The sequence below is a fragment of the Cibotium barometz genome, chromosome 17, assembly GCF_041138505.1.
Source record: "Cibotium barometz isolate CiBa-2024 chromosome 17, ASM4113850v1, whole genome shotgun sequence".
Classification (NCBI taxonomy): Eukaryota; Viridiplantae; Streptophyta; class Polypodiopsida; order Cyatheales; family Cibotiaceae; genus Cibotium; species Cibotium barometz.
The window spans coordinates 1,496,498-1,520,876 of NC_141062.1; the positions used below are offsets into that span (position 1 = coordinate 1,496,498).

The 24,379-nt window shown below is 44.8% G+C and overlaps 1 protein-coding gene and 1 pseudogene across 2 annotated transcripts; one reads left to right on the forward strand and one right to left on the reverse strand.

Moving 5' to 3' along the window:
* Positions 1-631: 631 nt before the first annotated feature.
* On the forward strand, positions 632-3,513 carry LOC147629575 (enoyl-[acyl-carrier-protein] reductase, mitochondrial-like). The gene is made up of 6 exons (XM_086811073.1): positions 632-1,292; positions 1,987-2,170; positions 2,441-2,556; positions 2,651-2,818; positions 3,017-3,289; positions 3,375-3,513. The coding sequence occupies exons 1-6, from the start codon at positions 1,050-1,052 to the stop codon at positions 3,414-3,416; spliced, it is 1,026 nt and encodes a 341-aa protein (XP_086667199.1). The 5' UTR covers positions 632-1,049; the 3' UTR covers positions 3,417-3,513.
* On the reverse strand, positions 3,377-17,518 carry LOC147629576 (uncharacterized; annotated as a pseudogene). Its single transcript, XR_015267733.1, has 2 exons — positions 16,891-17,518; positions 3,377-3,506 (listed from the first exon to the last, which is right to left on the reverse strand). The product of XR_015267733.1 is annotated as an uncharacterized LOC147629576 (transcript).
* Positions 17,519-24,379: the final 6,861 nt, after the last annotated feature.

The following is a 24,379-nucleotide window of genomic DNA, read 5'->3' on the forward strand; positions in this document are numbered from 1 at the left end:
CTTAGTTAGCAGAATCTGTCAGGGGAGTTAATTTAAGATCTTTTTTCCCAGCCAGTCAAATTAACGACAATCTCCAAGTCATGCCGGTTTTTTGTTCTCAAAACATACACATTTGCCAGTTTTTACATTAAATTATTCAAATTTTACAAAGCCAAAGTAAAAGTTCTTTTCAATTTCAGCCGGTGCAAAATACACTAAGGGTGTTTACACACTTGGCCCACAGTGGGCATGCCCAAGGTTCATGGACGGGCACCCATGGTGGAGATGCATTGAATGAAGGCTGGGCGCCCATAGTGTTAACGGTCCACGGACGGTTTTTGCAAGCAAAGTTTCCTTCATAATGGGCTACACACGTGATTGATCTATTTTGTTAAAGTTTCCTTCATGATGGGCACCCCTTGGAATAAATGACTCTCCTTCGTCTGGGGGGGTGCACCGAGATTCATGGTGCGGGTCGGCTAGCTTTTTCATGGGGCCTGCAAATGCCGATCAAACTTCAAAGTCATAGACAGTTAGACTGCGCTAGTCCATGGGGACCGGTTCAACCGCTACCACAAAAGACCTCTTCTAATCCGTAAAGTGTCATGGTCGGTTGACACTCAACTCTTCGATCAAGGCACAGACAATTTTCATTTCTTTTGGCCGCTTTTAAATGCCTCCCACAGCCCTCCACATGAGGGAATAGGCCGTGGGTGGATCTTCCCGGGTCGGAAAATGCCCGAAAACTAGCTCATGGCCGCCAACCACTTGTGATTGCCGGGGCACGTTCTTCTGGTCCCTCAGCCCTCAGCCCATTTCCTTATCCATAGTGATAGAACCCTTGGAGGCCCAAAAAGGCTGCAAATTTCAGGACACTGGTTTTTTGGAGCGCTTAAATTTAACAGGAATTACTTTGTGCTCGTGCAAAGTACTCGTATTGATTTTACAGTGTTTGTCCTTGGAGCACAATCTTAAAGTTTCCTTTATATTAATGGGCTAAGCAGTAGCTAGACGCGTGTTTTTTTTGATCTATTTTGTTGTGTGGTGGAAACTGGATACCTGGCGTCACTATGGCAGCACCTCACCACGCAGCAGTGGAGGTCCTGCAATTCAACTCCGACGATCCTTTGGCCGCTTGCCGTTTGGGCAGTCGCCCTACCCCTTCTCCAGGCCCTGATCAAATCCTGGTGCGCTTGCTTTGCCGAAGTATCAACCCCTCAGACATCCTCGCTATCCGTGGTCACTACCCAGGATGGCAGCCTCCCTCCTTCCCTGCCATCCCTGGCTTTGAAGGCATGGGCGTCGTTCACCAGGTGCTTGTTGTTGTTGTTGTTCATCCAATTTGGAACACTTGGTAAAGGATGTGTTTGATCTAATATAGTGGAAGTGTTGCTTGTTTGGTCTATCATGCAAGTGTTGCAGACATTTTGGCAACGTTTTTACGTACGTCCTTATTTAGTGGACTACAAGCATAGCCCCAAATCGCCCATCATTAGATCGACTGTATATCAAGAATGTAAGATGCAGAGTGAATTTTGGGCGATGTTCTCTGTTTGCATTAACGATGAGCTGCAATAGGACTTAAATTAAATGATGGGAAATTTGCGGCTGTGCTTAACGAATGATGGGCGATTTGCGGCTGTGCTTTATGTCGTCCACTAAATAAGCTAAAAACGTTGCCAAATGTCTGTAGAATCGATCTAATCCTTAGCCTCCAGTGCAGTTAATTTGTTTAGGATGTTTTCGTGCACATGCGCCATTCCACTGATAATAGTATGGATTTCTGTCATTTTTGGGCGGCGTAATCTCCTTATTTGTATACATGTTGAACTGTAACGCTTCTTCTTTATGTAACGTTAGGAGACAAGGTCATTAGTTTAGGATTTTTTCGTGCATATGCGGCATTCCACCGATGACATAGCACGGATTCTGTCGATTTTTGGGCTGCTTAATTTACGTCATTAGTATACAATTAGTTGAACTAAAACGCTTTCTTCTTTATGGAAGGTTGGAGACAATGTCACCAATTTAAAAGTCGGACAGCGTGTATTTCCCCTGGCGCCAAGTTCTGCTAAAACTGGGCAAGGATTGTGGCAGGAGTACATCGTAATTCCTGCTGCCATGCATATTCCTATACCAGATGCTGTGAGTGATGACGTTGCAGCTCAATTCCTTGCGAATCCTTGGACAGGTGATTTTCTTTAGCTGGAATCCTAATTGTCCCTTTGTTGATACTTCCTTGTGAGAGCATAGAATTTTAAAGGTGCTTATACAATTGGCAAATTTGTTTGATCTCGAAGCTGGCCTTGTCTGATGAATGATTCTATTCAGCTGCAATCAAGCGAAATGCATCATCCTTTTGTCTACGTCTGCCTCTGTTGCTTGCCTGGTTGTCTCCTGAGATACTTAGCATTACGAGAAGCTTGACTTGTGTGTGGCTATGCGCATCGAGCTGCTGCAGTTTATGGGATGTTCCGTGTCCTCAATGTGCCCAAGGGAGAGTATGTTCTGCAGACGGGGGCAGCATCAGTATTGGGCAGGATGTTCATTGAGTACTGTCACTCCCAAGGCGTGAAGGTGATGAACGAAACCAAAGACTGTGGGAATTTGCACACTTTGACTAAGTTAGACAACCACTAACAATTAAAAAGTGTGATGAAGTAAGTAACAGACAATCAATGTGGTGAGACGAGAGGAGCAGAAAGAGGAGCTAAAGGCACTAGGAGGAGATGAGGTGATCAATTCAACAAAGGAGGATGTGGTGGAACAAGTGAAGAAAATCACTGGAGGGAAGATGGCTCATGGAGCAATTGAATGTGTGGGAGGTGAGATGACGAAGGTATGTGAACAGTTGGAAGGTAATGATGGATGGGTATACCCACCACTACCTTGGATCCTTGGTATCAAATTCATTTGTAATTGACTTTAGAAGTGTAGTAACACAGAAGGTCCTTGGAAATACTTCACATTGAATCTTGATGCTTCAATAGCCCTTTACTTACATTTAGCCATTTCATGATGGTTGTGTGCCTTGCAGGTGGTGGTAGAGAGTGTGAGGGATGGAGGCACTGTGCTTGTTTACGGGGTCTTGGGTTCTTTCCACCTGGAGGCCAGTATCACCACCCTTATATTCAGAGGTGTCAAGTTGCAAGGGTTCTGGTTGACTAGTTGGCTACAACAGTTGCCCCCAAGTGAAATGGGAGTGATCGGTGCCCATGTGATGAGTTTGCTAGAACAAAAGGTCATTTCTCCCTTAGTAGGAGAGAAGTTCCCCCTTCACCAATTCAAAGAGGCTATCACGAAGAGCTTGGTATGATGTTGTATTGGTCGTTCGAAATTCCCCCTTCTTAATGGGCAATGCATGCTTACTTTCGTTTGTCCCCCTCTTTTTACAGGAGCCTGGACGTGGTGGGAAAGTACTTTTGGTGAGCTACTAGACAAGGGGACTTCATGTAATTTGATGGACCTAAAATGTTTCTACTGTGATTTGTTGCACTCCTTGATCTTTTCAAGATTTGTTGAGGTGTCTTTACTTATATCAGTTTTAGAATTAGATGATGTTTGTGCTTGCTCTACATTCGTGTAATAATTCTTTGAAGTTACACTACTAGCAAGCATCCCATTGTGCGATATGGTTTTTTTTTTTGTGTGTGTGTGTGTTTAACACTATTTTAAAAACTCATGGAATTGTGCAATACAAATTTAATAGATGCAATAGTTGAATTTGTGATATTAATAAGCATAGAATATGTGCTACAAAAATGCAATTATCGCACTTACTCTGCATTGAAAAAAAAAAATCCAAAATAGAGAGCATTTTTTCATGCATTACACTTGGTAGGTGCAAGATTAGGGTTTGAGAATGCTTTGCTGATAGAAGTTATCCCAATGTGATTATTTTTAACGTCGTACAACATTAGGCCCCTCTTTAATTTGGTTTTGACGTCCTTTGTGGTACATCACCACTGTACTTAGCACATCGTGCAGGTACACAAGGTCACAAAATGAATATCATGATTTGCGCCTAGTGTTTGACCTCATGCTTTCATAGGAATCGTAAGGGATCATCTACATTTCTTTAGACATATGTAAAGAAGACTCTCGGGGGGGTCACTATATGTAAATCCTCTATATCACGTGCGTTCAAGGCCTATTTAAAAAGTCCCTTATCTGTGAATTTTTGAGTGAATATAATATATCCTTTCTTATTAAAATCTGTAATTTTTTTTCAAAATACAATAAATAAATCCCCTCTGTAAATATATTTCTGTAAGTTTTAAATATTTAAAATGTCCTTCTGTTGAACCCACGTGATACTTACATATTTATACGAGTGACCCCCCCGAGAGAAGACTTGCTCTACATCATGGATGGAGAGACAAATGGCTCATCGGAGCTTTTGTCCATCCTCAATATATATCCTCATGATATTCATATAAGGGAATCCACATGGGCTGGTGTGCGTCATTGCTCTAGCTTCTCCAACTGTCTCAAGAAATGAGTCCACACAATTGGCTTACGTCCACATAAGATCCATTGTTTACTGCATGGCATGCATGGCAGCTCAACGTTCTTCATCAAATATTGATTCAATTCTTGCAAAGTATAATCAATCAACAAGGTCACTCTATCTAATCAATATTCATTCACAAAGCGATAAGTCTGATTGAAGATGATTTGTTATAACATCAATAGTATTGTACATTTGTCACATTAATTGGTACTCATTAAGAAGTTGTTGTTGGTCATATGTCCACGTACTTTCATGAGATATAGCATGAAACATGAATCTATGTTCAATACCACAAATTTGACCGTAGTTAGGCAAATTGTGTTCGCTATGATCCCAAATTGAATATACCTACTCTAGGACCCATTCCACAAACTTTGAAAGGGATAGAAGATCATCTAAATATGCATGATGTGATTCTCTAGGTTCTCTCCTCCAACTTGTTGGTGCTCTACCAACTATGTTTGTATTGCATCAATATTGTGTGTGTGAAAATATTTTCATATTTGTGCACAACTTCAATGAGGTAGACCCTTCCGCATGAAAATAGTAATGCATCCTCAACATCTTTCTTGTCATGATCATCATCCAACAACCATGAGATGCTTTGGGATCAAGCATACTAATGAACTCATTACAATAAAAGATGGATTCTTATGCAAAGTTACCTTTGAAAGCATTAACCTTTGGTTTCCCCCTTTGCCTCACCAATGCCGCCAACAACCTGACCACCTTCATATACCTTTCTAGACAATACATCCACCTATAGTGAACTAGCCCACATAAAGCAATGTCATCCATGAGATGAATACCAAGAGTTGAACTTGAATATATAAAAAAGAGCACGGCAAGTCTCTCTCTAACAAACATAGAATTTTTGGTCCACGAAATCTCATCATTAAAAATTTAACATATGTTCAGTAATTATTAGATATACCATGAAATTAGTAATAAATATATTAACAAAATATGAATATACATGAACAATACTCCCAATTGAATATGGTGCCATGAATAGGAGGTTGCACAAAGCCAATGGTATGATAGCTTGCCTCAACTTGTGAAAATTGTGTGACATCAATCTTGCCTTTTGCCTCAAACTCCAAATTCCTTTGTTAAGGTATATGAACCATTTCTAATGGGGGTGCAAATGTTGCAAATGATTGTTTCATTTATTCTTCTTCTTTAGCGTAAGTACTCACCATCCATGCGATTTTGTTCCCTTGTATTCCTGCTTTGACATGCTTTCTTTGTGTTTCTTTCATAAAGGTCTAGGTGGGCATTGTCAGTATCTCTTTCACCATAAAATGCTTGATCAAAGAATTTCAAGCATTAACCTCCATAGGCATTGGATCTATAAGGTGATGAATGAGTAGATCCTAAACACAATTCATCAAATACATTTGAATGAGGTCCTTCATCTTAAGCATGATCATTTAGCACCATTATAAGCAATGATATAACAACAAATTCATACCTTCGAATATGATAGCTTATAAAAGATTGAGAGCTTTTGCATCCCAATTTATTTCAATTTAATTATACCCTCAACCATTGCCTTCATTGTACTAACCAATCAATCCAGATGGTGTGATAATGTGTAACTCTTCACATTCCATGCCGTCAAAGTGCCTCACATCCTCTCGTTAAAAAAAAAATGATAAGGGACCAAGAACTTTCAATGCGAACTTTGGATGGTAGCCGTGAGTTTGTGAATCCAACAAGGACTCTAAACTCACTCTAAAGCAAAGTGTCTTTCAAAGGGAAAAATAAATTCATGTATTGTTTACAACTCCTTCTATTAATCAATATGTGGTTGCATGTACACATTTATTGAATTTAGCTTCATGGGATTTGCATTGATTAAGACAAAGAAATTCATGTAAATATTACCTTGATTATTTATTTCTTATGTAAACCACATTTATGCACATGTTCAATAGAGCATACATAGGAGCCCATGGCCTAATTCACATGGACCTTCTTTATGGCAAGATTTGGTCAAATCTTGTACTTTAACAAGACTATTGGCCAAAGATAAATGGAGCTTTAATGGCTAAACAATATGTTGCTAACTTTGCCTACCACACACGTCATTGCTTCATCCTCATAAATCCCCATATGGTCTTAACATGTTTTCATGCAACGAAATCAGTAGTTTCCATTTGAGCTATGATGGAGCATGTGCCATTTCTACAACATAAAAAGATTCTCACATCTATATATGTACATGACTATGGGGGTTACCTCCTTGAATCCAAACTGGAGCATGAGGCATGTCTCCAACATGTCAAGATGCTACCATCAGGGATTTCATAAACGTGTTCACAAATTCGTGATCACATTAACAAAACGTGTTATTAACATTCTAAAACATGTGATCACAACATATATTCACAAGACTTGATCTCTTACCGGCCAAAACTTACTATTCTTGTAAACCCGCCGGGATTCTTTGTTTCCCAACAACGGGCCTCGCCGGGAAACAAAGAATCTCGACGGGTATATTTCTTATTAATAAAAGGCGCCCGACACCCTTCAGTTGGCTTTTTGGGAAGATTTCCCTTGTTTTGGGGACATCACATCTTTCCTTGAAGTGCTTATAGAGCTCCCAGTTGGCTAGGAGCGTCCTCTAGGGAAGAACGTCCTTATCTTAGGGGCTATTATCTTTCCTTGTTGGCACTCCTAAGGCTACTGAGCCACTAGTCCTCAATTCTTTGAATTGTGGACAGAGTGTGGTTCGTAGCTAATACTCGCGGAGATTTAGGGACAAAGTTGGAGTCACTTCAACTTTGCGTTCGAGCAACGCAGGTAGTCTACCTTATTCTGCTCTATAAATGGTTTGATGGAGCCAAGAGTCCTCCTTAGGGGATTGTATTGGTTCTTGATATTTGATATAGTCTTTATTAGACAATGGTCTATTGTCCTATACTAGAGTGTTGGGCAAACATAGATCTTTGATTTTCTTTGTCAATGTTAGAGTCTTAGAGAAGGTCTTTTGTCCTATACTAGAGTATTGGGCAATCATAGATCTTTGATTTGTTTAAAGTATCCTTAATTGGGTATACGAAGACATCCTTCATCGGGGGTGCAATGTGCATTGTATGCATGCTGTCAATTACATGTATCTTAATCTTAGAATACACATTTATGCATTTGTCTTGTCTTGTCGTGATGCTAAAAGTCTAGCAAAAATTAATATCTACGGTTCTGTAAGTTGAAAAATATAATTCCCATAAGCAAAAAACTTTCAGTCATCCTTTGCAGTTAGCATGAATCGTCATGGATGTCTTTCTCTTTTAAAATAAAAACAATAAACAACATATATGACGATCTTTTATTTTTGTCAAAATAGATTCAAACTAGTTTCAGATTTTTGCTTGGCTACATTTTAGCTTTTCAGTAATCACTTGGTTTTTTAAGGCTTCTATGTTTCTGTAGTGGTGATATATGTTTTGTAATATGTGAGTGGCTTTGTTGTTACTTCATTTGTGTATTCATTATTGTATGCTTGCTTGAATAGGTTATTTGAGATGGAAGAAAACGTTGGACCTAGCGATACTTCTTTTTTTTTTTCCGAGAAAAGATCCTTTCATTAGTTATGTAAAAAAAACGCCCGTAGGGCTACAAAAGAGATCTCTCCTGCTCCTAACAGAGAGAAGAGCAGTGAATACATCATGGCAGCCCGGGAGACTCTCCCTAGGTGCTGCAAAATACAAGCATCAGTCTAAAGGACTGAGCGGCTAAATCATACAATGGGGGGGGGAAGAGCCAAACAGGTGGCCTGTAGTGCCAACGGGGGGATCCCGTGTGTAGGGTGTAGAACGGGCCGCAGCGCCAAGTGGTATGAAAGGCCTGGCGCCGTAAAATCGCCTCATCCGGATGCGGTCGTACTGTCCTCGCAGGGTGTGGATCAACTCCTGCCAAATCCCCCGAACAGTATCTGCTGGTGGCTCTAATCTCCCCTCAAAGGCCGTGAAGCACCGGGCCCTCCAGGTGAACCAGATGGTGAGGCTGCTGAGGAGCTCCCATCGTAAATCCCTCTCCTGTGTCGGAACCAGGCGAGGCTGGCCCCTAATAAATCTGATGGCCTGACTGCCCAGCTCCATCTCATAGCCCATAGCAGGCCCTGACGAAGTCGACCAAGCAGCGGCACCCCACGTAAACATACCCTCTGGAGAGAGGGGGGCTAGAATACGCAGCATCCGCAGCCAAATCTGCTGTGCCTGAGGGCAGTCCCAAAGGCAATGTCTCTGTGTCTCCATAGGGTGGCCGCATCGGACGCAGGCCGCCGGAAGACCGCTATAAACAAGCCAAGTGCCAACTGCTGAGCCCCTGTGGGCGACCAGCCACTGAAAAGCCGAGATCCTGCGGGCCTGTCGACTAGCCCAGAGTCGAGCCCAGAAATCCTCCAGGAACTCCTGTGATAGTCCCTGCAATCGCCAATGCCCCGCTGCCGCTGGAGAAACCGTCCTCCTCGCCGTCAAAATATGCTGTCCCAGCCGAACAGTATACTGGAAAAATGTGATCTCTGTGGCCTCAAGGGATGCATAAGGATCATGCCACTCGTACTCTCCGGGGTCCCACTGTAGCCGGGCCAAGGGGCGCGCTGCATATGCCCATATACGCCAATCCGGGAGCACGTCAGCAGGGTCGGGGTCAATATGCCACTTCCGAGAAGCGGCAGCCACTACCCGAATCCTCTGAAAGGTGCACTCTGCAACCAAAGGCGACTCCACCTCCACTCTCTGGAGTCGGCCCTCATCCTGAATCTCATAATAGAGGCATCTGCCATCCTCAGTGCTAGCTCTGACAGCAATCAGGATCTCCAACTGTGTGAAGGCACCCATCCACCGTGGGGCCACTGGCTTGAGAGGTGTGAACCACTCCTCTGAAAGTGCCTCCTGAATATCATCCCTCATAATCAACCCCCCTCTGAAGTGACTCAGCCTCTCCACCTGGGTCTCCTCTGGTAGACTGCAGAAAGCCTGCCAGTCTCCAAAACTACGAGCTGGGCCTGCCGCTAAAGGTCCCCAGGCTAGACGAGGCCGAGAACCCAGCATATGACCCTGCTCTGTACGAACCGCTGGGCTCCAGATGAGCGGCTGCCTGGCCCGCTCCTCAACACAAGACGGAGGCCGCTGAGAGAGCCCCGGTCTCAGCAGCTCCCAAGCTCTCAGGATACTCAAAGCAAATCTATCCTCCCATCCTCTACTGAGGCCTGTCCTCCTCATCTCTATGAATATCCAGCGAATCTCTGGTGCCCAAGTACCCCCTGCAGGAGGCGCCCGGGCCTGCAATCGCTGCAAGAGGAGCTCTTTCCAAGGCTCAGCGCCTGGAAGCAACCCCCGAACAATAAGCTTCCCCAATAAGGCTCTACTCTGATCGACTGGATCTATAATGCCCAAACCGCCCTGAGCCAGCGGGAGTGTAATAACTGCCCATGCAACCTTTGCCCGAGCTGGCTGACCGTCCCGCCCAGACCACAGAAAGTTCCTGATCAGCCTCTGTACCTGGCTGATGCAAGAGCTCGAAAAAATCCAGCAAGACGTAATGTACCACATAGTCGCTAACAGCACCTGATTTGCCACCACCACCCTCCCAGCCAAGGATAGTCGAGTTGTACTCCAATACAATAGCTTCTTCCGAATGCTCAGAAGAAGCGGGCCAATCTGCTGCTCAGGTGACAAATCGAGGCCAATCTGGCATCCCAAATACCGCACTGCTGTGCCGGGAGGAATCCATCTAAAACCGGGGTCCGGACTCCATGCCGGAGTGGGAGCACTACTGATCCAAAAGGCCACTGTCTTGCGCCAATTGATCAATGCTCCCGAAGCTGCACTAAAAACCTGGAGCGACTGCTCTGCCCGAATAAGATTGGCCTCTTGGCCATGCAAAAATAAGCCCGTGTCGTCTGCAAACTCAGCATCAAGCAAATCCTCCCCCCGGACTGGGAGCTGAAGTCCTCTCAAACCAACCTCCTCTGCCGTCAAATACATACTCATAGCCTCCGCAAAGAAGAGAAAAAGGAAAGGGGCGAGAGGACACCCCTGACGGACTGATCTGGTCAGCTCAAAACTCGGCCCCCGACCTCCTGCAATCAGCACCTGGCTGCAAGCTGTGGAATACAAAGCTGCCACCCCTCTGATCCATCCTGGCTCAAAGCCCAGGCGTAGCATAGTGCCCTCTAAGAATCCCCAATCAACTCTATCGTATGCCTTCTCAAAATCGAGAAGCATCACGACCAAGTCCTCGCCAAGAAACCTAGCTCGGGCCGTCGCCTCCCAGAAAGTAAAGATGTTGTCAAGGATACTGCGCTCCTTGACAAATCCTGTCTGAGTAGCATGAATCAACTCCCCCAGGAAGGGCTGGATCCTCAAACTCAAGGCCTTTGCGAAGACCTTGTATACAGTATTGAGGATCGTAATAGGCCTCCAATGCCGAATGTCATCCGATACTCCCTCCCCCTTGGGGATAAGATAGATCAAACCCTCTGAAAAGCTCTGCGGCATCACCCCAGTGTCCAAAACATGCTGAAAGCCCCTGCGGAGGCCTGGCCCCAAAAGGTCCCAATAGCGCATAAAAAAGGCCGGCGTCAGTCCGTCCTCCCCTGGGCAACTATGTCGCGGCAGGACCCTCAAGGCCTCGGCAAGCTCAATCTCTGACAGAGGCGCACCTAGAACTGTGCGCATATGGTCTGTGACCCTCCTCTGCACATGGGCCCAAACAGTCTGTCTGCATACATCTCGATCCTCAGTGGCTGGCTCCGCTGAAAGCAAGTCACGATAAAAGGCAGTGGCAATGGCTCTGATCTCCCCAAGCTCAGTAGCTATCGATCCATCCGGTCTAGCAAGCTGGCGAACCCCTGCTCGCGCATGACGGGGTCCAGTGATCTCAAAAAACTCCCCAGTCACTCTATCACCAAGCTGCGTCCACTGAGAGGCCTGACGACGATAGTAAAACTCATGTCTCTGCTCCTCTGCCTCTCTAACCTCCTGGCGTGCCTGGCTCAGCTGGGACGCCACCCACTCACATGCAGGCTGCTGCTCCTGAAGGCGCTGTAGCGAAGCAAGGCTGCGTCTCAGCCGTTGCTCCCGCTCGCGAATCTCTCCCAGTCGTGTCAAAGCTGCAGCGTGTAGAAAAGAGCTAAGATCAATGAGTCCCTGGGCACACTGGCCCGCTGCATCCTGGTCAGAGCACTGACTATCATGCCAGATCCTCTCAATGTCCTCAGCGAGACTGGGGTCTGCAAGTACCCTCTCTGGGATCCTCAACTGCAAGCTGGGCTCCCGTGTCCCCTCCTCCAAAGTCAGTATAACTGGCGCATGATCTGAAAATGAGGTGCCAGCAAGAATGCCGACGGAGCCCCCTCGCTCCCCCAACCAATCGCCCACATAAAAGCGATCAATCCGAGATAGATTAGTCCCTCCCTGCCGGCGATCCGACCGAGAGAAACTAAGACTGTCCTGAGACCGGGAGAAAGCCCCATGCTGCCATGCATCAGTGATCCTCAGTGTCATACAAAACCGGTCCCAAGCTGCAAGCTCCGTGCCGTGCACTGTAACATGACTGCCTCCCACCCTATCTGTCGGGTCCTCAAGCATGTTGAAGTCTCCCCCAACACACCAATGTGCGGCCTCTGGCAATGCATCTGTAACCTGAGTCCAGAACTCTGCTCTGGCACTAGCATGATTGGGCGCATAGATGTTGAGCACACCCAATAGCTCATCATGCATCCTCAGAATGACATACTGTGCTCTACCAGGCACAATGATCCCTCGGTCCACAATGGCCTGCCGCCATGCATCTGCAATAACCATGCATACTCCTCCCTGTCCACCCAACGGACCAAACCCTGCAGACCAGAAAGTGTCCCATCTACCAGGCATCACCGAACCATATCTCCGGATCCTGCTCTCACCCAAGTGGTGCTCCTGCATCATCAGAATGTCAATGCTGCCACCAACCAGACATCTCTGTAGCTCCTGCCTCAAGCAGCCTCGATAGCGTATAAAGTGTGCTCCGCCAAGGCCCTGTACATTCCATGAGATGATCCTCATGGATGTCCTACTGAGGTGGATGCTGTCTCAGCCGTACGGCGGGCCTTCGCAAGCGGCTTGGATGGAGAATAGTCCCCATCCGAACGGCTGCGAGTCTGCCCACCCGGTGTACTGCAAGAATCCCGGATCAGGCGCTAGTGGCTATGACCCATGGCGACTGCCTCCTGCTCTGACATAGTAACCTCGTGAATGCTCACATATCCTGGGTCGCGCGCCAAATCTGCAACTATGCGCACGACCAAATGCCGAATCCCGGATGTATCCACACCCCCGGGATCCAAGACAAAATGAGCCAACTCCCAAAGTCGGCCTAGCACATCTGTAACCTCCAAATCGCTCATGTGATGAGAAAACTCAACTGCCTGAGTCTTCAACGTGCTGAGAGCGAGCTCTAGAGTCCACTCCCGGTCACAAGGTCCACATAGAGGGAACGAGAAGGCCACTGCTGAGTCTAGTGCCTCCTCCCCGCGGGCCGGAGGTATCACTACATGCACTCGGATGGGTGCTGGCTCATGGGGGCCCTCTGCTCCAAAAAGCCGTGTGAAGGTATAATCAAACGCCGCCGAGCGCTGTCGAATGCCGAGGCGACTCAGCCGACTACGAATAGATGAAATCCGTGAGGCCCTAATCGGCATAGGTCTCCTCTGAGATGCTCGAGCGAGGTCAGTGCTCAGCGCCCTCCGGACTGCAGGTGAGCGCCAGGGAGCTGCCAGGACCTCCCGGGAAGGCGAGGCGGGTGGAGGGGGAGGAGGGGGAGGCGAGGGAGGAGGAGAGGGAGCCGCTGCCGAGACCGGAGCGGGGGCGGGAGGAGGCGATGGTGGAAGCGAGGCGGTGGGAGGGGATGGGTGTGGGGGAGGTGAAGGAGGGGGAGCTGGCATCTCCTGGTCCTCGGTCGCTGCAGGGGTCTCCTCCTGAAGGGGAGCAAATCTGTTCCTCACGGGAACCCAGTGAGGCTGAGACTGTGGCTGCTGCTGCAGCGGTACCTGGGCGTGCTGCTGTGGCTGTCTCCCTCGACGGCGCCCCTGTCCAGGCTGCCACTCCGAGGTCTCTGTGGCCTGAGCAGGTGTCCCTGAGGCAGCCTGCCGAGCCGAATCTGTGGGCGGGCCATCCGTGGCCTGCTGCTGTGGTGAGGGCCGAGGTCTCCTGCGAGGGCAGGCCTTGGCCAAATGACCGACCTGCCTGCAAATGAAGCACTAGTTCGGGAGCCCCGAGAACTCCACTCTCTGATCTATCCACCCCCCCCTATCCTAGGTAGCTGAATGACCTTAGGAAGGGAGGAGATGTCAGATACTAACACTCTGACCGAAGGTAGCCCAGCTGCTCTGGCCACCACTGAAGCTGCTGAGGGGCCCGTCTCAAGAACCGAGCCCACCAGTGCTCCGAGCCTGGAGAGGAGCGGAAGATACTCCCGGCGGAGACCAGGGAAACAAACTGTAATATGGAAGAGGCGCTCTCCCTGCTCCGCCGCAGCTGGGTCAAATCCATGCTGCCAAGGCCTGAAGAAAGCCCGAGCACCCCTGATATCCAGAGGACTCATGGCAAGGACCTTGGCAACGCTCTGGGCGGCCTCGAACTCGATCTGATAATGTCCCCGGCCCAAGAGCTGTACATCAAGGATCTTGCCCACATCTGCAAGAAGGCGAGCCTGAAGTAGATCCCTGATCTCCCCTCTGCTGGGGCGAGTGCCGACTATACGACAGATGGTGGAGTGAGCCTGAAGGCGTTCCACCTCTGCGGTGAGGCTCGCTTCCTCTTCCGGCGAAAGAGAAAGCCTGATGGGGAGGACCTCGGTGGCGGGCGAGGGGGCTACGGAAGAGTCCCTCTGAGACGAGGCGGGAGGAGTCTCCATCAGAGTCTGAAGCTCAAGCGAAGGCGAGGCGAAAGCGGAAAACCTGCAAGAAGCGGGCTGCACACCAAGAGGCGGAAGGACGGAAGACGAAGAGGGAAAAAAAAAAAACAAAAACAAAAACCCCCAAGGGGTGAAAAGCAGCACGACAAAGGAGGGAAGGGGGGGGCGGCGAAAAGAGGAGAGGCCCAGAGGGGGGGGGCGGCGACAACGCGAGAAGGAGGGAGGCGGGGCGCTGCTGAATGGAGGCGGCGAGAGCAGGCGAAGAGGCGGGGGGGCGACCAGGCGGTAGCGGGGGGGGGATGGCGAACAGGCGGCAGCGGGGGGGAACAGGCGGCAGCGGGGGGGTGATGGCGAACAGGCGGCAGCGGGGGGGGTGGCGAAATGGCGAAGAGGGGGGCGCAGCGGCGAGGAAGGAGGGGGGGGGCGGCGCAGCAGCGAGGAAGGAGAGGGGGGGCGCAGCGGCGAGCAGAGGGAAGCAAGCGGGGGGCGGAAGGAAAACAGGCGCGAGGAGGGGGGGAGCGAGGGTGCGCAGAGCAGGGTGAGGCGGGGAGCTTCAGCGAGCGAAAAAAAAAACCAAAAAAAAAAAGAAAAAGAAAAAAAAAGAGAAAAAAAAAGAAAAAGAAAAAGAAAAAAAAAGAAAAAGAAAAGAAAAAGAAAAGAAAAAGAAAAGAAAAAGAAAAGAAAAAGAAAAGAAAAGAAAAAAAAACCCAGCGATACTTCTAATAGAGCCCAAATTCAGAAGAGCAAAAAAAAAAGGCACCTGGGATAGAGTGGCAATATGCAATTAACATCGGTGACCGATTCATAGATTGGGAGTGTAAGCTATGCCACACAATAAAATCAAGTGGGGCGCCTCGATTAAGAGAACACTTTTTAGGTGGAGTGAAGAAAAAAGGCCGAGGATGTTCCCACCCCTCTGCACCTGCAGTGGCCAAACATTTAAGAGATGAAATGCAGAAGAAAGACACAAGGAAACTGTTCTCATCTACTGTCAATGTATCGAGGTAGGAAGAACATTGTTGTTCTAATCATCAAACTCTGGAAGCATCGCCGGCTTGTACTCCGAACTTTAATGTGCAACCAGAAAGTAATCTACCAAGTGCATCTTCTTGCAAGCGCGTCACTTTAACATACCCATGCGTCAAACTTCATTGCAGGAAAGCTTACGTAACGGTCTGCTCGATGATGCAGCACAACTCACCCTTGTTGAAGCGATCTACTTTTCAGGGAGTGCTATGGTGATGGTGGAGAGTGAGCATTGGAAGAGAGCATGGAAGAAAATCGTGGTGAATTTAAATCAGGGTTTTCACTGCCTTCGTATCATGCTATGCAAAATGATCTATTGGAGAAATTCTATGCTCAAGTGAAAGAACGTGTACATAGAATAATTCTTAGCAACATAGAGCTTTTTGGATGTAGTATAGTCAGCGATGGATGGTCGAATGTACAAAGAAAACCATTAATTAATATAATGGTTGTTTCACCTAGAGGTGAGACTTTTATGCGTGCCGTGGATTCGGCTGGTGCAATAAAATCTGGGGCGTATATTGCTGGTATCATTGCCTCTGTGATAGAAGAAGTGGGTGCCAAAAATGTAGTCCAAATTGTTATGGACGATGCAAAAAATTGCAAGAATGCATCCAAAATCTTAAAGCGGCAGTATCCACATGTTTTCCCGTCTGGCTGCAATACTCATAGTTTGAATCTTGTATTGAAAGATTGGTATAAAAGTGATGATACCAAATGGTTTGCCTCAATCGTCAATACTGTTCGCAAGCTTGTGAGATTTATGCTCAAGAGACAGAGAGCGTTAGATATTTTTCAGCCTCGCATGTCAGTTATGTTAAAGCTTCCTACTACGGAGACCAGGTTTTGTACTCACTTCTATACTTTCGAGTCTCTTCTTCGAAACAAAGATGCAGTTTGTGAAAAATTTACATGTATGGCATTTCATGATTGGGAGAGCACTCAGACTGATTGGGCTTTTTCCATCCCTGATCCAAGCGGTACATCGCTCTGGTAAACTCACTGTATCTGAAAGAAACCTTCAAGAGCGTGTCACCCAGCGAGCCACCGTTATATTTACATTTACATGTATGGCATTTCATGATTGGGAGAGCACTCAGACTGATTGGGAGAGCACTCAGATGCAGTTTGTGAAACATTTACATGTATGGCATTTCATGATTGGGAGAGCACTCAGACTGATTGGGCTTTTTCCATCCCTGATCCAAGCGATACATCGCTCTGGTAAACTCACTGTATCTGAAAGAAACCTTCAAGAGCATGTCACCCAGTGAGTCACCGTTATATAATGGAAAAATAGTGATCCACGGCGATTCCTTGGTGAAGGCTATGCATCGCACGATGGACGGGTGTAAAACCTGCATGCCTTGCTCTGCCTGAAAGGTCTCAAATCTTGAGCTGCCTTCTCCCTTGTAAAGCTTTTCGCAAAAAGTAACGTGCTCTGGAAGAAATGAGATGCCTTGGACCTTATACTCCTTCACTGTGCTAAAAGCTCCTGACCCTATTACTTGCCCCTTGATCAAGGCCTCGTGCGGAATGCCGATAAGGTGTGTACATCACTCGTTGAAAATGGTACGCATGATTGCGCTCGTCCCTGTCACATCCGGTTGTCCGGACGGTGCAGTGGCTATATCTTGGGCGATGCGCACTCTTTTGGGAAGTGTGTCTACTGAAATAACTCTCATACGTTTGCTCTTCACCTTCTCCTCGTTCCATGTTGCGTCCCACAGTTGTAGACGGCGTAAGTCGGCAGAAGGTGGTGCGGCATCTCTGAGATCCTCGTATGCCGAACGCATCTCCCCAAGATAGTGCGTATCCTGTGCTGGTAGTCAAAGTTGACTAACTTCTGTCTTTCACACAATTCAGCGTTGCCTTCGCATCTGAGACGACGTTGTGCATTTTCCCAGATCTGCACGACGAGGTCTCTCATGAGGATATCTAACTCATTAGTCTTTCTGACAGCTTCTTTTGAACATTGTGATACTATGATACTGCCTCTGTGCGAATGGCTCGCAGGATGATCTTTCGCTCTTCGGTGGAGAGCATGGTGGCCATCGTCGCTCGCAAATCTAGCAAATATCTTTAGATAGAGAACAAAAACAGAATATCAAACAATAGTATTGAAAACAACATCAAGCAATACATCAACATGTTATCCATTTACGCTTTACACTAAAACAGGTAAAACAACCATAACAAGTGTGTCACATTAATTATCATTGATCAAACAAAAGAAGCATCCATTGTTGCACATTCACTGAACTGCTACCACCAATCAAGTAGATCAAGAGAAATATATGAGAGAGAGAGAGAGAGAGTATCAAGACATAGATAGAGAGGAAAGGCATTGAACAGTTAAGCTAAATATTCATTGTCATATATACATATCCTTCTAGCCATAATCACGTGAATCGAGGGAGAGAGAGAGCGAGAGCGAGAGAGAGAGAGAGAGAGAGAGAGAGAGAGAGAGAGAAAGATTAAAATTGTTTTATATTCACTGTCTAGCCAAAATCACCTAAGTCAAGACAGTGGAAGGAGGAGAGAAATAGATGGAAAGAGAGATTATATTAGATGGCATTTTGAATAATTTCAGCAAATTATGTTTAAAGATAGTTTCCTAAATGGTTTCATAAATTCTTAAAGACAGTGCAAAACAATGTTTATAATCCCTTTATGGCATTTTAAATAATTTCAAAATTTTTTAAAGATGACATTTTAAATGGTTTTATAAATTCTTAAAGATAATGCAAAACAATGTATATAATTGTTTTATATTCATTGTGATCTATACATGAAAATCTAACCATAATCACCTAGTCAAGACAGAGATAAGAGAAGGAAAATAGAGAGAGAGATATAGAGAGAGAGAGTGAATAGTAGAAGACATTTTGAATGATTTCGTAAATTCTCCAAGATAGACTAAAATAGTGTGTAGAATTGTTTTGTTTACATTGTCATCTTTGCATGGACGTTTAGCCATAATCACCCAAGTAAAGATAGAGGTAGAAGAGAGAGAGAGAGAGAGAGAGAGAGAGAGAGAGAGAGAGAATGAGAGAGAGAGAATATCATCTATTTTTTAGTGTTATTTCAGTTATTACTTTGTTACTTTGATTTTACTATTTCATGAAATGAGTCTTGTAGACAATATGATTTAAACTATGACGCATGTGACTCAGGCCGCGTTACCGACCAGACCAAGTATCGCATGTATCACACGCAATAAAAACAACACAAGCCGCGTTACCGGAAAACCAAACAAATTTAAGACATTTTTTGACCACGTTACCGATCAAATGCCGCAATATGCAATCAAAGCATATGCACTAGCGAACGACACCATTTTGTTGCGTTACCAACAAGGTGCCGCCCGAATCTATGGGAATAGGAATTGGATACGGACATAAATTAGCCGTGTTATTGACCATATGCCCGCATTTGAAAAAGGGAAGGGAAGGTGACATCGTCATAATGATACTATGCTTGCCGCGTTACCGACTAGTACCATTACAACGTGCCATACTTATTTGTGAACGTGTAATCATGTAAACATGTTATTAACATGTTCACATGTGTTATTAACAAGAAAAAACTTATGATCACGTGAATATTAAATCCCTGGCTGCCATCTATATATGTGCAATAATGTGGGGATTAAGAAGAATGTTTGCATCACCTTGCAAACATACAAAGTACAATGGTCGCAAATATGTTAGTACTTAGGAACAACAATTGGTACTATTGGATCAATAATAAAAAGTCCATGTCTAATATTATAAGAATTGATGCTACCTATCTTTCACTACAAGAAGGACATTTCATAAGTGCCTTGAAAAAGCACACAATCATTGATGCACACATGCATCACTTCAAAAAACAATGATTCATGAACAATGACAATGATTCATCTTGGAGAAAATTGTCTATAAAGTAAGGTCAGTGTGACAAGATCTAATATTATTTAAAACTACTATTAATTCACACATGTTTATCTAATATATAATACATTCTTTATTTAGAATCACAACATGAAATTACTTTCTGTTCTATAAGAAATCAACTAATATCATCCCAATCAATTCAATTGACACCCCCAAACAATTAATGGGAATGTATATTTCATGTTAAGATAGCTAGTTTGTATGGCGTCAATGGCCATGGTAGAGGCTTATTGAAAGATAAAAAATAACGATCCGAATAATCAAAATTTGAACAATACTAAGAATATCAACTTATCAAATTGGACGATGTTGCTGGCAATTGGGTTGGAGGTGTCTTGTCTGCCAACATGCTAGCTGTGCTAAATAGACATTTGAGAGACCCAGAATGGAATCCTATAATTCCATTTGAACTGAAGAATGTCCACTTCTGTACACTGCATGCATTCATGCGTGTGTTTGACCCATTAGGAAAATTTTGGAGTCAAAAGAGGGCTGTTTCAATAATAATATAATAATAGATACATAGATTGAGTGACATAAAATCTACCAACGATATTCACCGGTGGTGGGACCTCTGTACAAACCCACCTAAAATGTGGAGAAACTCTTATCTTCATGAAATATTAAAAAAACATCACCTTGTCTTAAAATATTTTAAACCGTTTTTTTGTCAGCACCTAACACAATAAAAGAATGTTTTCCACATTCCTGTGTTAGACGTGGAGCACTAAAAAACTCTTTCCACCACCCCTAGAACTAATGATTTTGAATGCTTGGAATAGATAGATACCCAATCTCCTGGTTATTCCCTCAACTTGGTTCCACTTTTGAAACTCGAAACATCTTTGGCGCCCAAAAGGACACACCGTCCCTCATTTCTTCTTCCCTCCTTGATCCACAAAAGTGGTTAGCTCAGTCATCCACTTTCTCCTACTTCTTCTTTCTCATACGTCTGTTAATCTCTCATGGCAACCGAAAGTGGACTGAAACGAGCAAGGAGCAGTATCTCATCTGTTGTGTTGTATAACATAAAAGACGAGAACGAAGAATGGATTCTCCAAGTATACACGAAGTACTCTTGGGTCACTATGTAGCCAGGAAAACGTGGCCACTACCGAGTGAAGGGAAAGGCATCTGAAGACTTGGCCAAACATTGGAAAGGAAGGATCCTTGACTTCAAGATGGCACTGGGAGGGAAAACTGTCAAAGAAGTGTTGATCTAGCATGTATTCATGCAAAAAGAGATCAACGTGGGACCATTGGAAGGACTTCCAAGACACAGACCACATTGTAAGTGCTTGTGTTTTGTATTCCAATGTTGCAAATAAGGTGATTGATATACATTTTTCTGCCTTGCACAGATTTGTACCCATCCAATCTCCAAGAGTGGGAGCCTACACAATGCTTGACGGGATTCTTGAATGTCGTACATGGTGAGGTGGGGGATCTTCAATATGAAGGTCGTGCACCAAGTGATCTCGCAAGAAGTAGAACATATTTCTATGACTCATTTTATACCTTGCCCACTCAATCGAGTCGACATGGAAAGTTGAAATGTATTCCTTTTCCTGCACTTGATAGTCCTGAGTGGCCATTGCTTGATACAGAAGTGATAGAGTCATACAGGACCAAAATGTTTAATGATATTAAATGTGCTATGAAGCCTAGCATTGGTGCAAGAAATGTCCACTTAAGTTTGTTTGTTCCAATTGCATTCTTTGTTGATTTATTTTTTGATTGTAAACAATTGAGAAAAACTAGAACAACTTTTATGTGCAAAGATATAGATGAAGCCTGGCTTCATCATTTGTTTCACAAATGATGGAGAGTGAAATCATCAAAGGGAGATGATTTGATCGAATGTCAATTGAACACCTCCGACATTGCATTTCAGTGAGTGTTATAACATTCAAATGCCTTTTTGTGAATCAGTTACAAAGCTTATTTGATTATACTCAGGAAATTATCCTAATGATATTTTGGAATCAGATACTATATTTCCAGGCAATATCTGTGCATGTCATTTACTTATAGAAGGTGGCAATGGATCAACAACAACTGGGAAAGCCCAAGATACAAGAGATAGCAGTCACTCTTGCTTGATAGATATAGTTATAATTCGACAGGGTCACCCATCATGGACATTGGGAAGTGGAAGAGAATTGGACTCTCGAATATGTTAGGAAAGAATTAGAAGTAGCTATTCAGAATCCTCCAGATCAATTTTGCTTCAAGCTCGATGGTCGGAAGGTAAGTAGAAGAAGAGAGCATCAGATCATTTGTAAAGATGTCGCAGCCCCACATGAATTGGAGGCACTAGAAGATATATAATGTGACCATGTATATGTATACGGTGACAATGTATTTTCCATATGCAATAAACTTATCTATTCAAAACATTGCTTTTGTAATGCTTTATTGTTTAAAACAATGTATTGAAGGCAAAAATTCCCCAATAGAATTTTTATTATGTACACAAAAAGGCCTAAAGTAAGAAAAGAAGAAGTGAAGGAACACAGTAGCAAATTTGATCCTCTGATTTGTCGCATTAAAAGTGCATTTACAATTGATGTTCTCTCTCCAATAACACTAAATATGTGTAAAAAAATATAAATGTACATGTATAGTTGCATATTTACAAATAGCATGTTACAGAGTGGAGCACATTTGTTGGAAGAAGCAATCCAACAACACATCGATAAGGAAAAAACTATATGTTACTCGAACCCATAGGCCTGGGCTTCAGGATGGAGCCATGGCTCTTCTCCCAAGTATGGAGCCCATCTAAGAGGCTCAGGGGGGCCTATCCCCCCTCGTGGATTGGGCAAGATAAAGTCCACTGGGTTGTCTGGAGGCATTGCTTCTGCGACCTTGATCATTTTCGCAATCGTCTCCTCCCTAAACGTTTGGACGTCTAGGTCCACGTAACGAGACATGGATGGAAATTGCCATCACAATTCATCAAGGCATAAGATCAACATGACAATATACAAGAAGATAAACAAGAGTACGCATGCGTATGGGAGCTGAAAAATGCTTACATCCTCTCTACAGGGAGCTGAAAAATGCTCCGTAGAGCAGCAACAATGCATTGAGAGCAACCCTCCACCCACAGCTATAACCATCATCTGATTTGGGCACACTAACCCTTCGAATGGTCGCTCGCTCCAGGGTGTCGATGTCCATGCTCAGGCTCTCATAACCTGACACCACTGCAAACAAAGACCAATCAATATCCTGATCAATCTGGACTTCTAACTTAAAAAATAATATGTACCGTAATGATTTTAACTTACAGCAAAACATTGCCATGGACACCAGATGTCGAATTTGCAAGGTAAATAACATTGTCTTGCACATCGACTAGAACAAGACTCCAATGGGCACTGCATCACATCCAAATAGATTTCTATTAGTTTCAAGCCAGATGAAAAACAAAATGCCTCCCCGTATTGTGGTGAATCGATTCACTGTGAAGCGAGAGCACATGCCAAAGGAAGCACTATATAACTCGTGTATGGTGATTCGTATAAACATCATGCAAGAGAGATATAGAGACAAACTCACTTTTCATGATATGCCAAAAAAATTACTCGAGCATCGTCCAGCTGGACTTCCCGAAACCAGTTCAGCACATCAAGGTAAGGAACTAACTCTTCTAGCAAAAGTGTTGACACTAGCGAATCAATCTGGAACACCCGATGCTGTACATCCTCGGGCAATTGCGAAATAACAAAACTTCACAAGAAAACATATCAAGAGTTAGGCATAAACTTTTAAGAGCCAAGAATGAAAAATTGTGGGTGGATAGAGAAAAGAGTATATCTTAAAACACATCTGAGCACTTTGTCGTTGACTTCAGTTCTAGGATCAAACAAAATGTTTATCTCCTCAGCATGAATCGGGAAATAACATCTTTGCCCTCTAATATGATAGGGTACATAGAACTTCGGCAACAAAAATTGAAGCGCCTCCCGATTCATAGCGTGGAGTGCGCGAACATTTTCTCTTCTTGTTTGCAATGCAAGCATTGCCACATGATGTTCCCTTTGAGCGCTTGCCCGAAAATTTGCCCGAGTCTCATGTTCATGTTCTGGAACTCCCTCCATCACCTCTTCAATTCTCACTTTTTGAACGGGATGGACATCCAAAATTTGCACCATTCCTACATCAGTAATTGTAACTGGCCTAAGTAACTTATCATATCTAAAACGAAGGGCTACTAGGCTGAAAAAATCTTTGTTCATCACTGTGACCCTGTGTGCATGGGCCGCAAGAACATAACTATCCAAAAAAAATTCAATCATCCAATCCTCTGCGGCCTCCTGCAAAGCAAAACAGGGCCGATGCCTTCCACTTAAACAAAATTCCATTTCGCTCGCAAATTCTCCTGATGACAAGCCTCTGGAAGGTAATCTTGGAATAGCAGCAGTCGGGTGCTTCATAAATCATGTGATTTCTCGCAGCACTGGAATGCTTTGCGAAACGTCTTTGTCTAGGCTATAGTTTGGATAATCGGGAAGGACTGCTTGATTTCCTCGATCTTGAGGCATTTATAGTGCCCATCTTCTTCCCACCACTAGATGAGGGACCTACATTGTCCTTGGGTCTAGCTGTATACCTTACACGAGCCATCTGAAAACGCAAGCAAGTGCACAAAACTTAGCTATTCAGTAACAATTCACCATAACGCGAGAGAGGGTAACCAAGAAAGCAATATGCACTTCCTCGCGTTATGTTGAATCCATTCACCATAACGCGAGATGAAGGGCCACTAAAAGCACAATAATCCTCCTCGCATTATGGTGAATCCATTCACCATAATGCGAGATGAAGGGCCACTGATCCTCCTCGCATTATGGTGAATTAATTGACACCAATGCGAGGTGGATTATCGTGAATCCTTTTCCCTTTGATCTTGCATTATAGTGAATTGATTCACCATAACGCGAGACCAAGGGGGGCCAGTCAAAGCAAAACAATCCTCCTCGCGTTATAGTGAATCGATTTACTACAA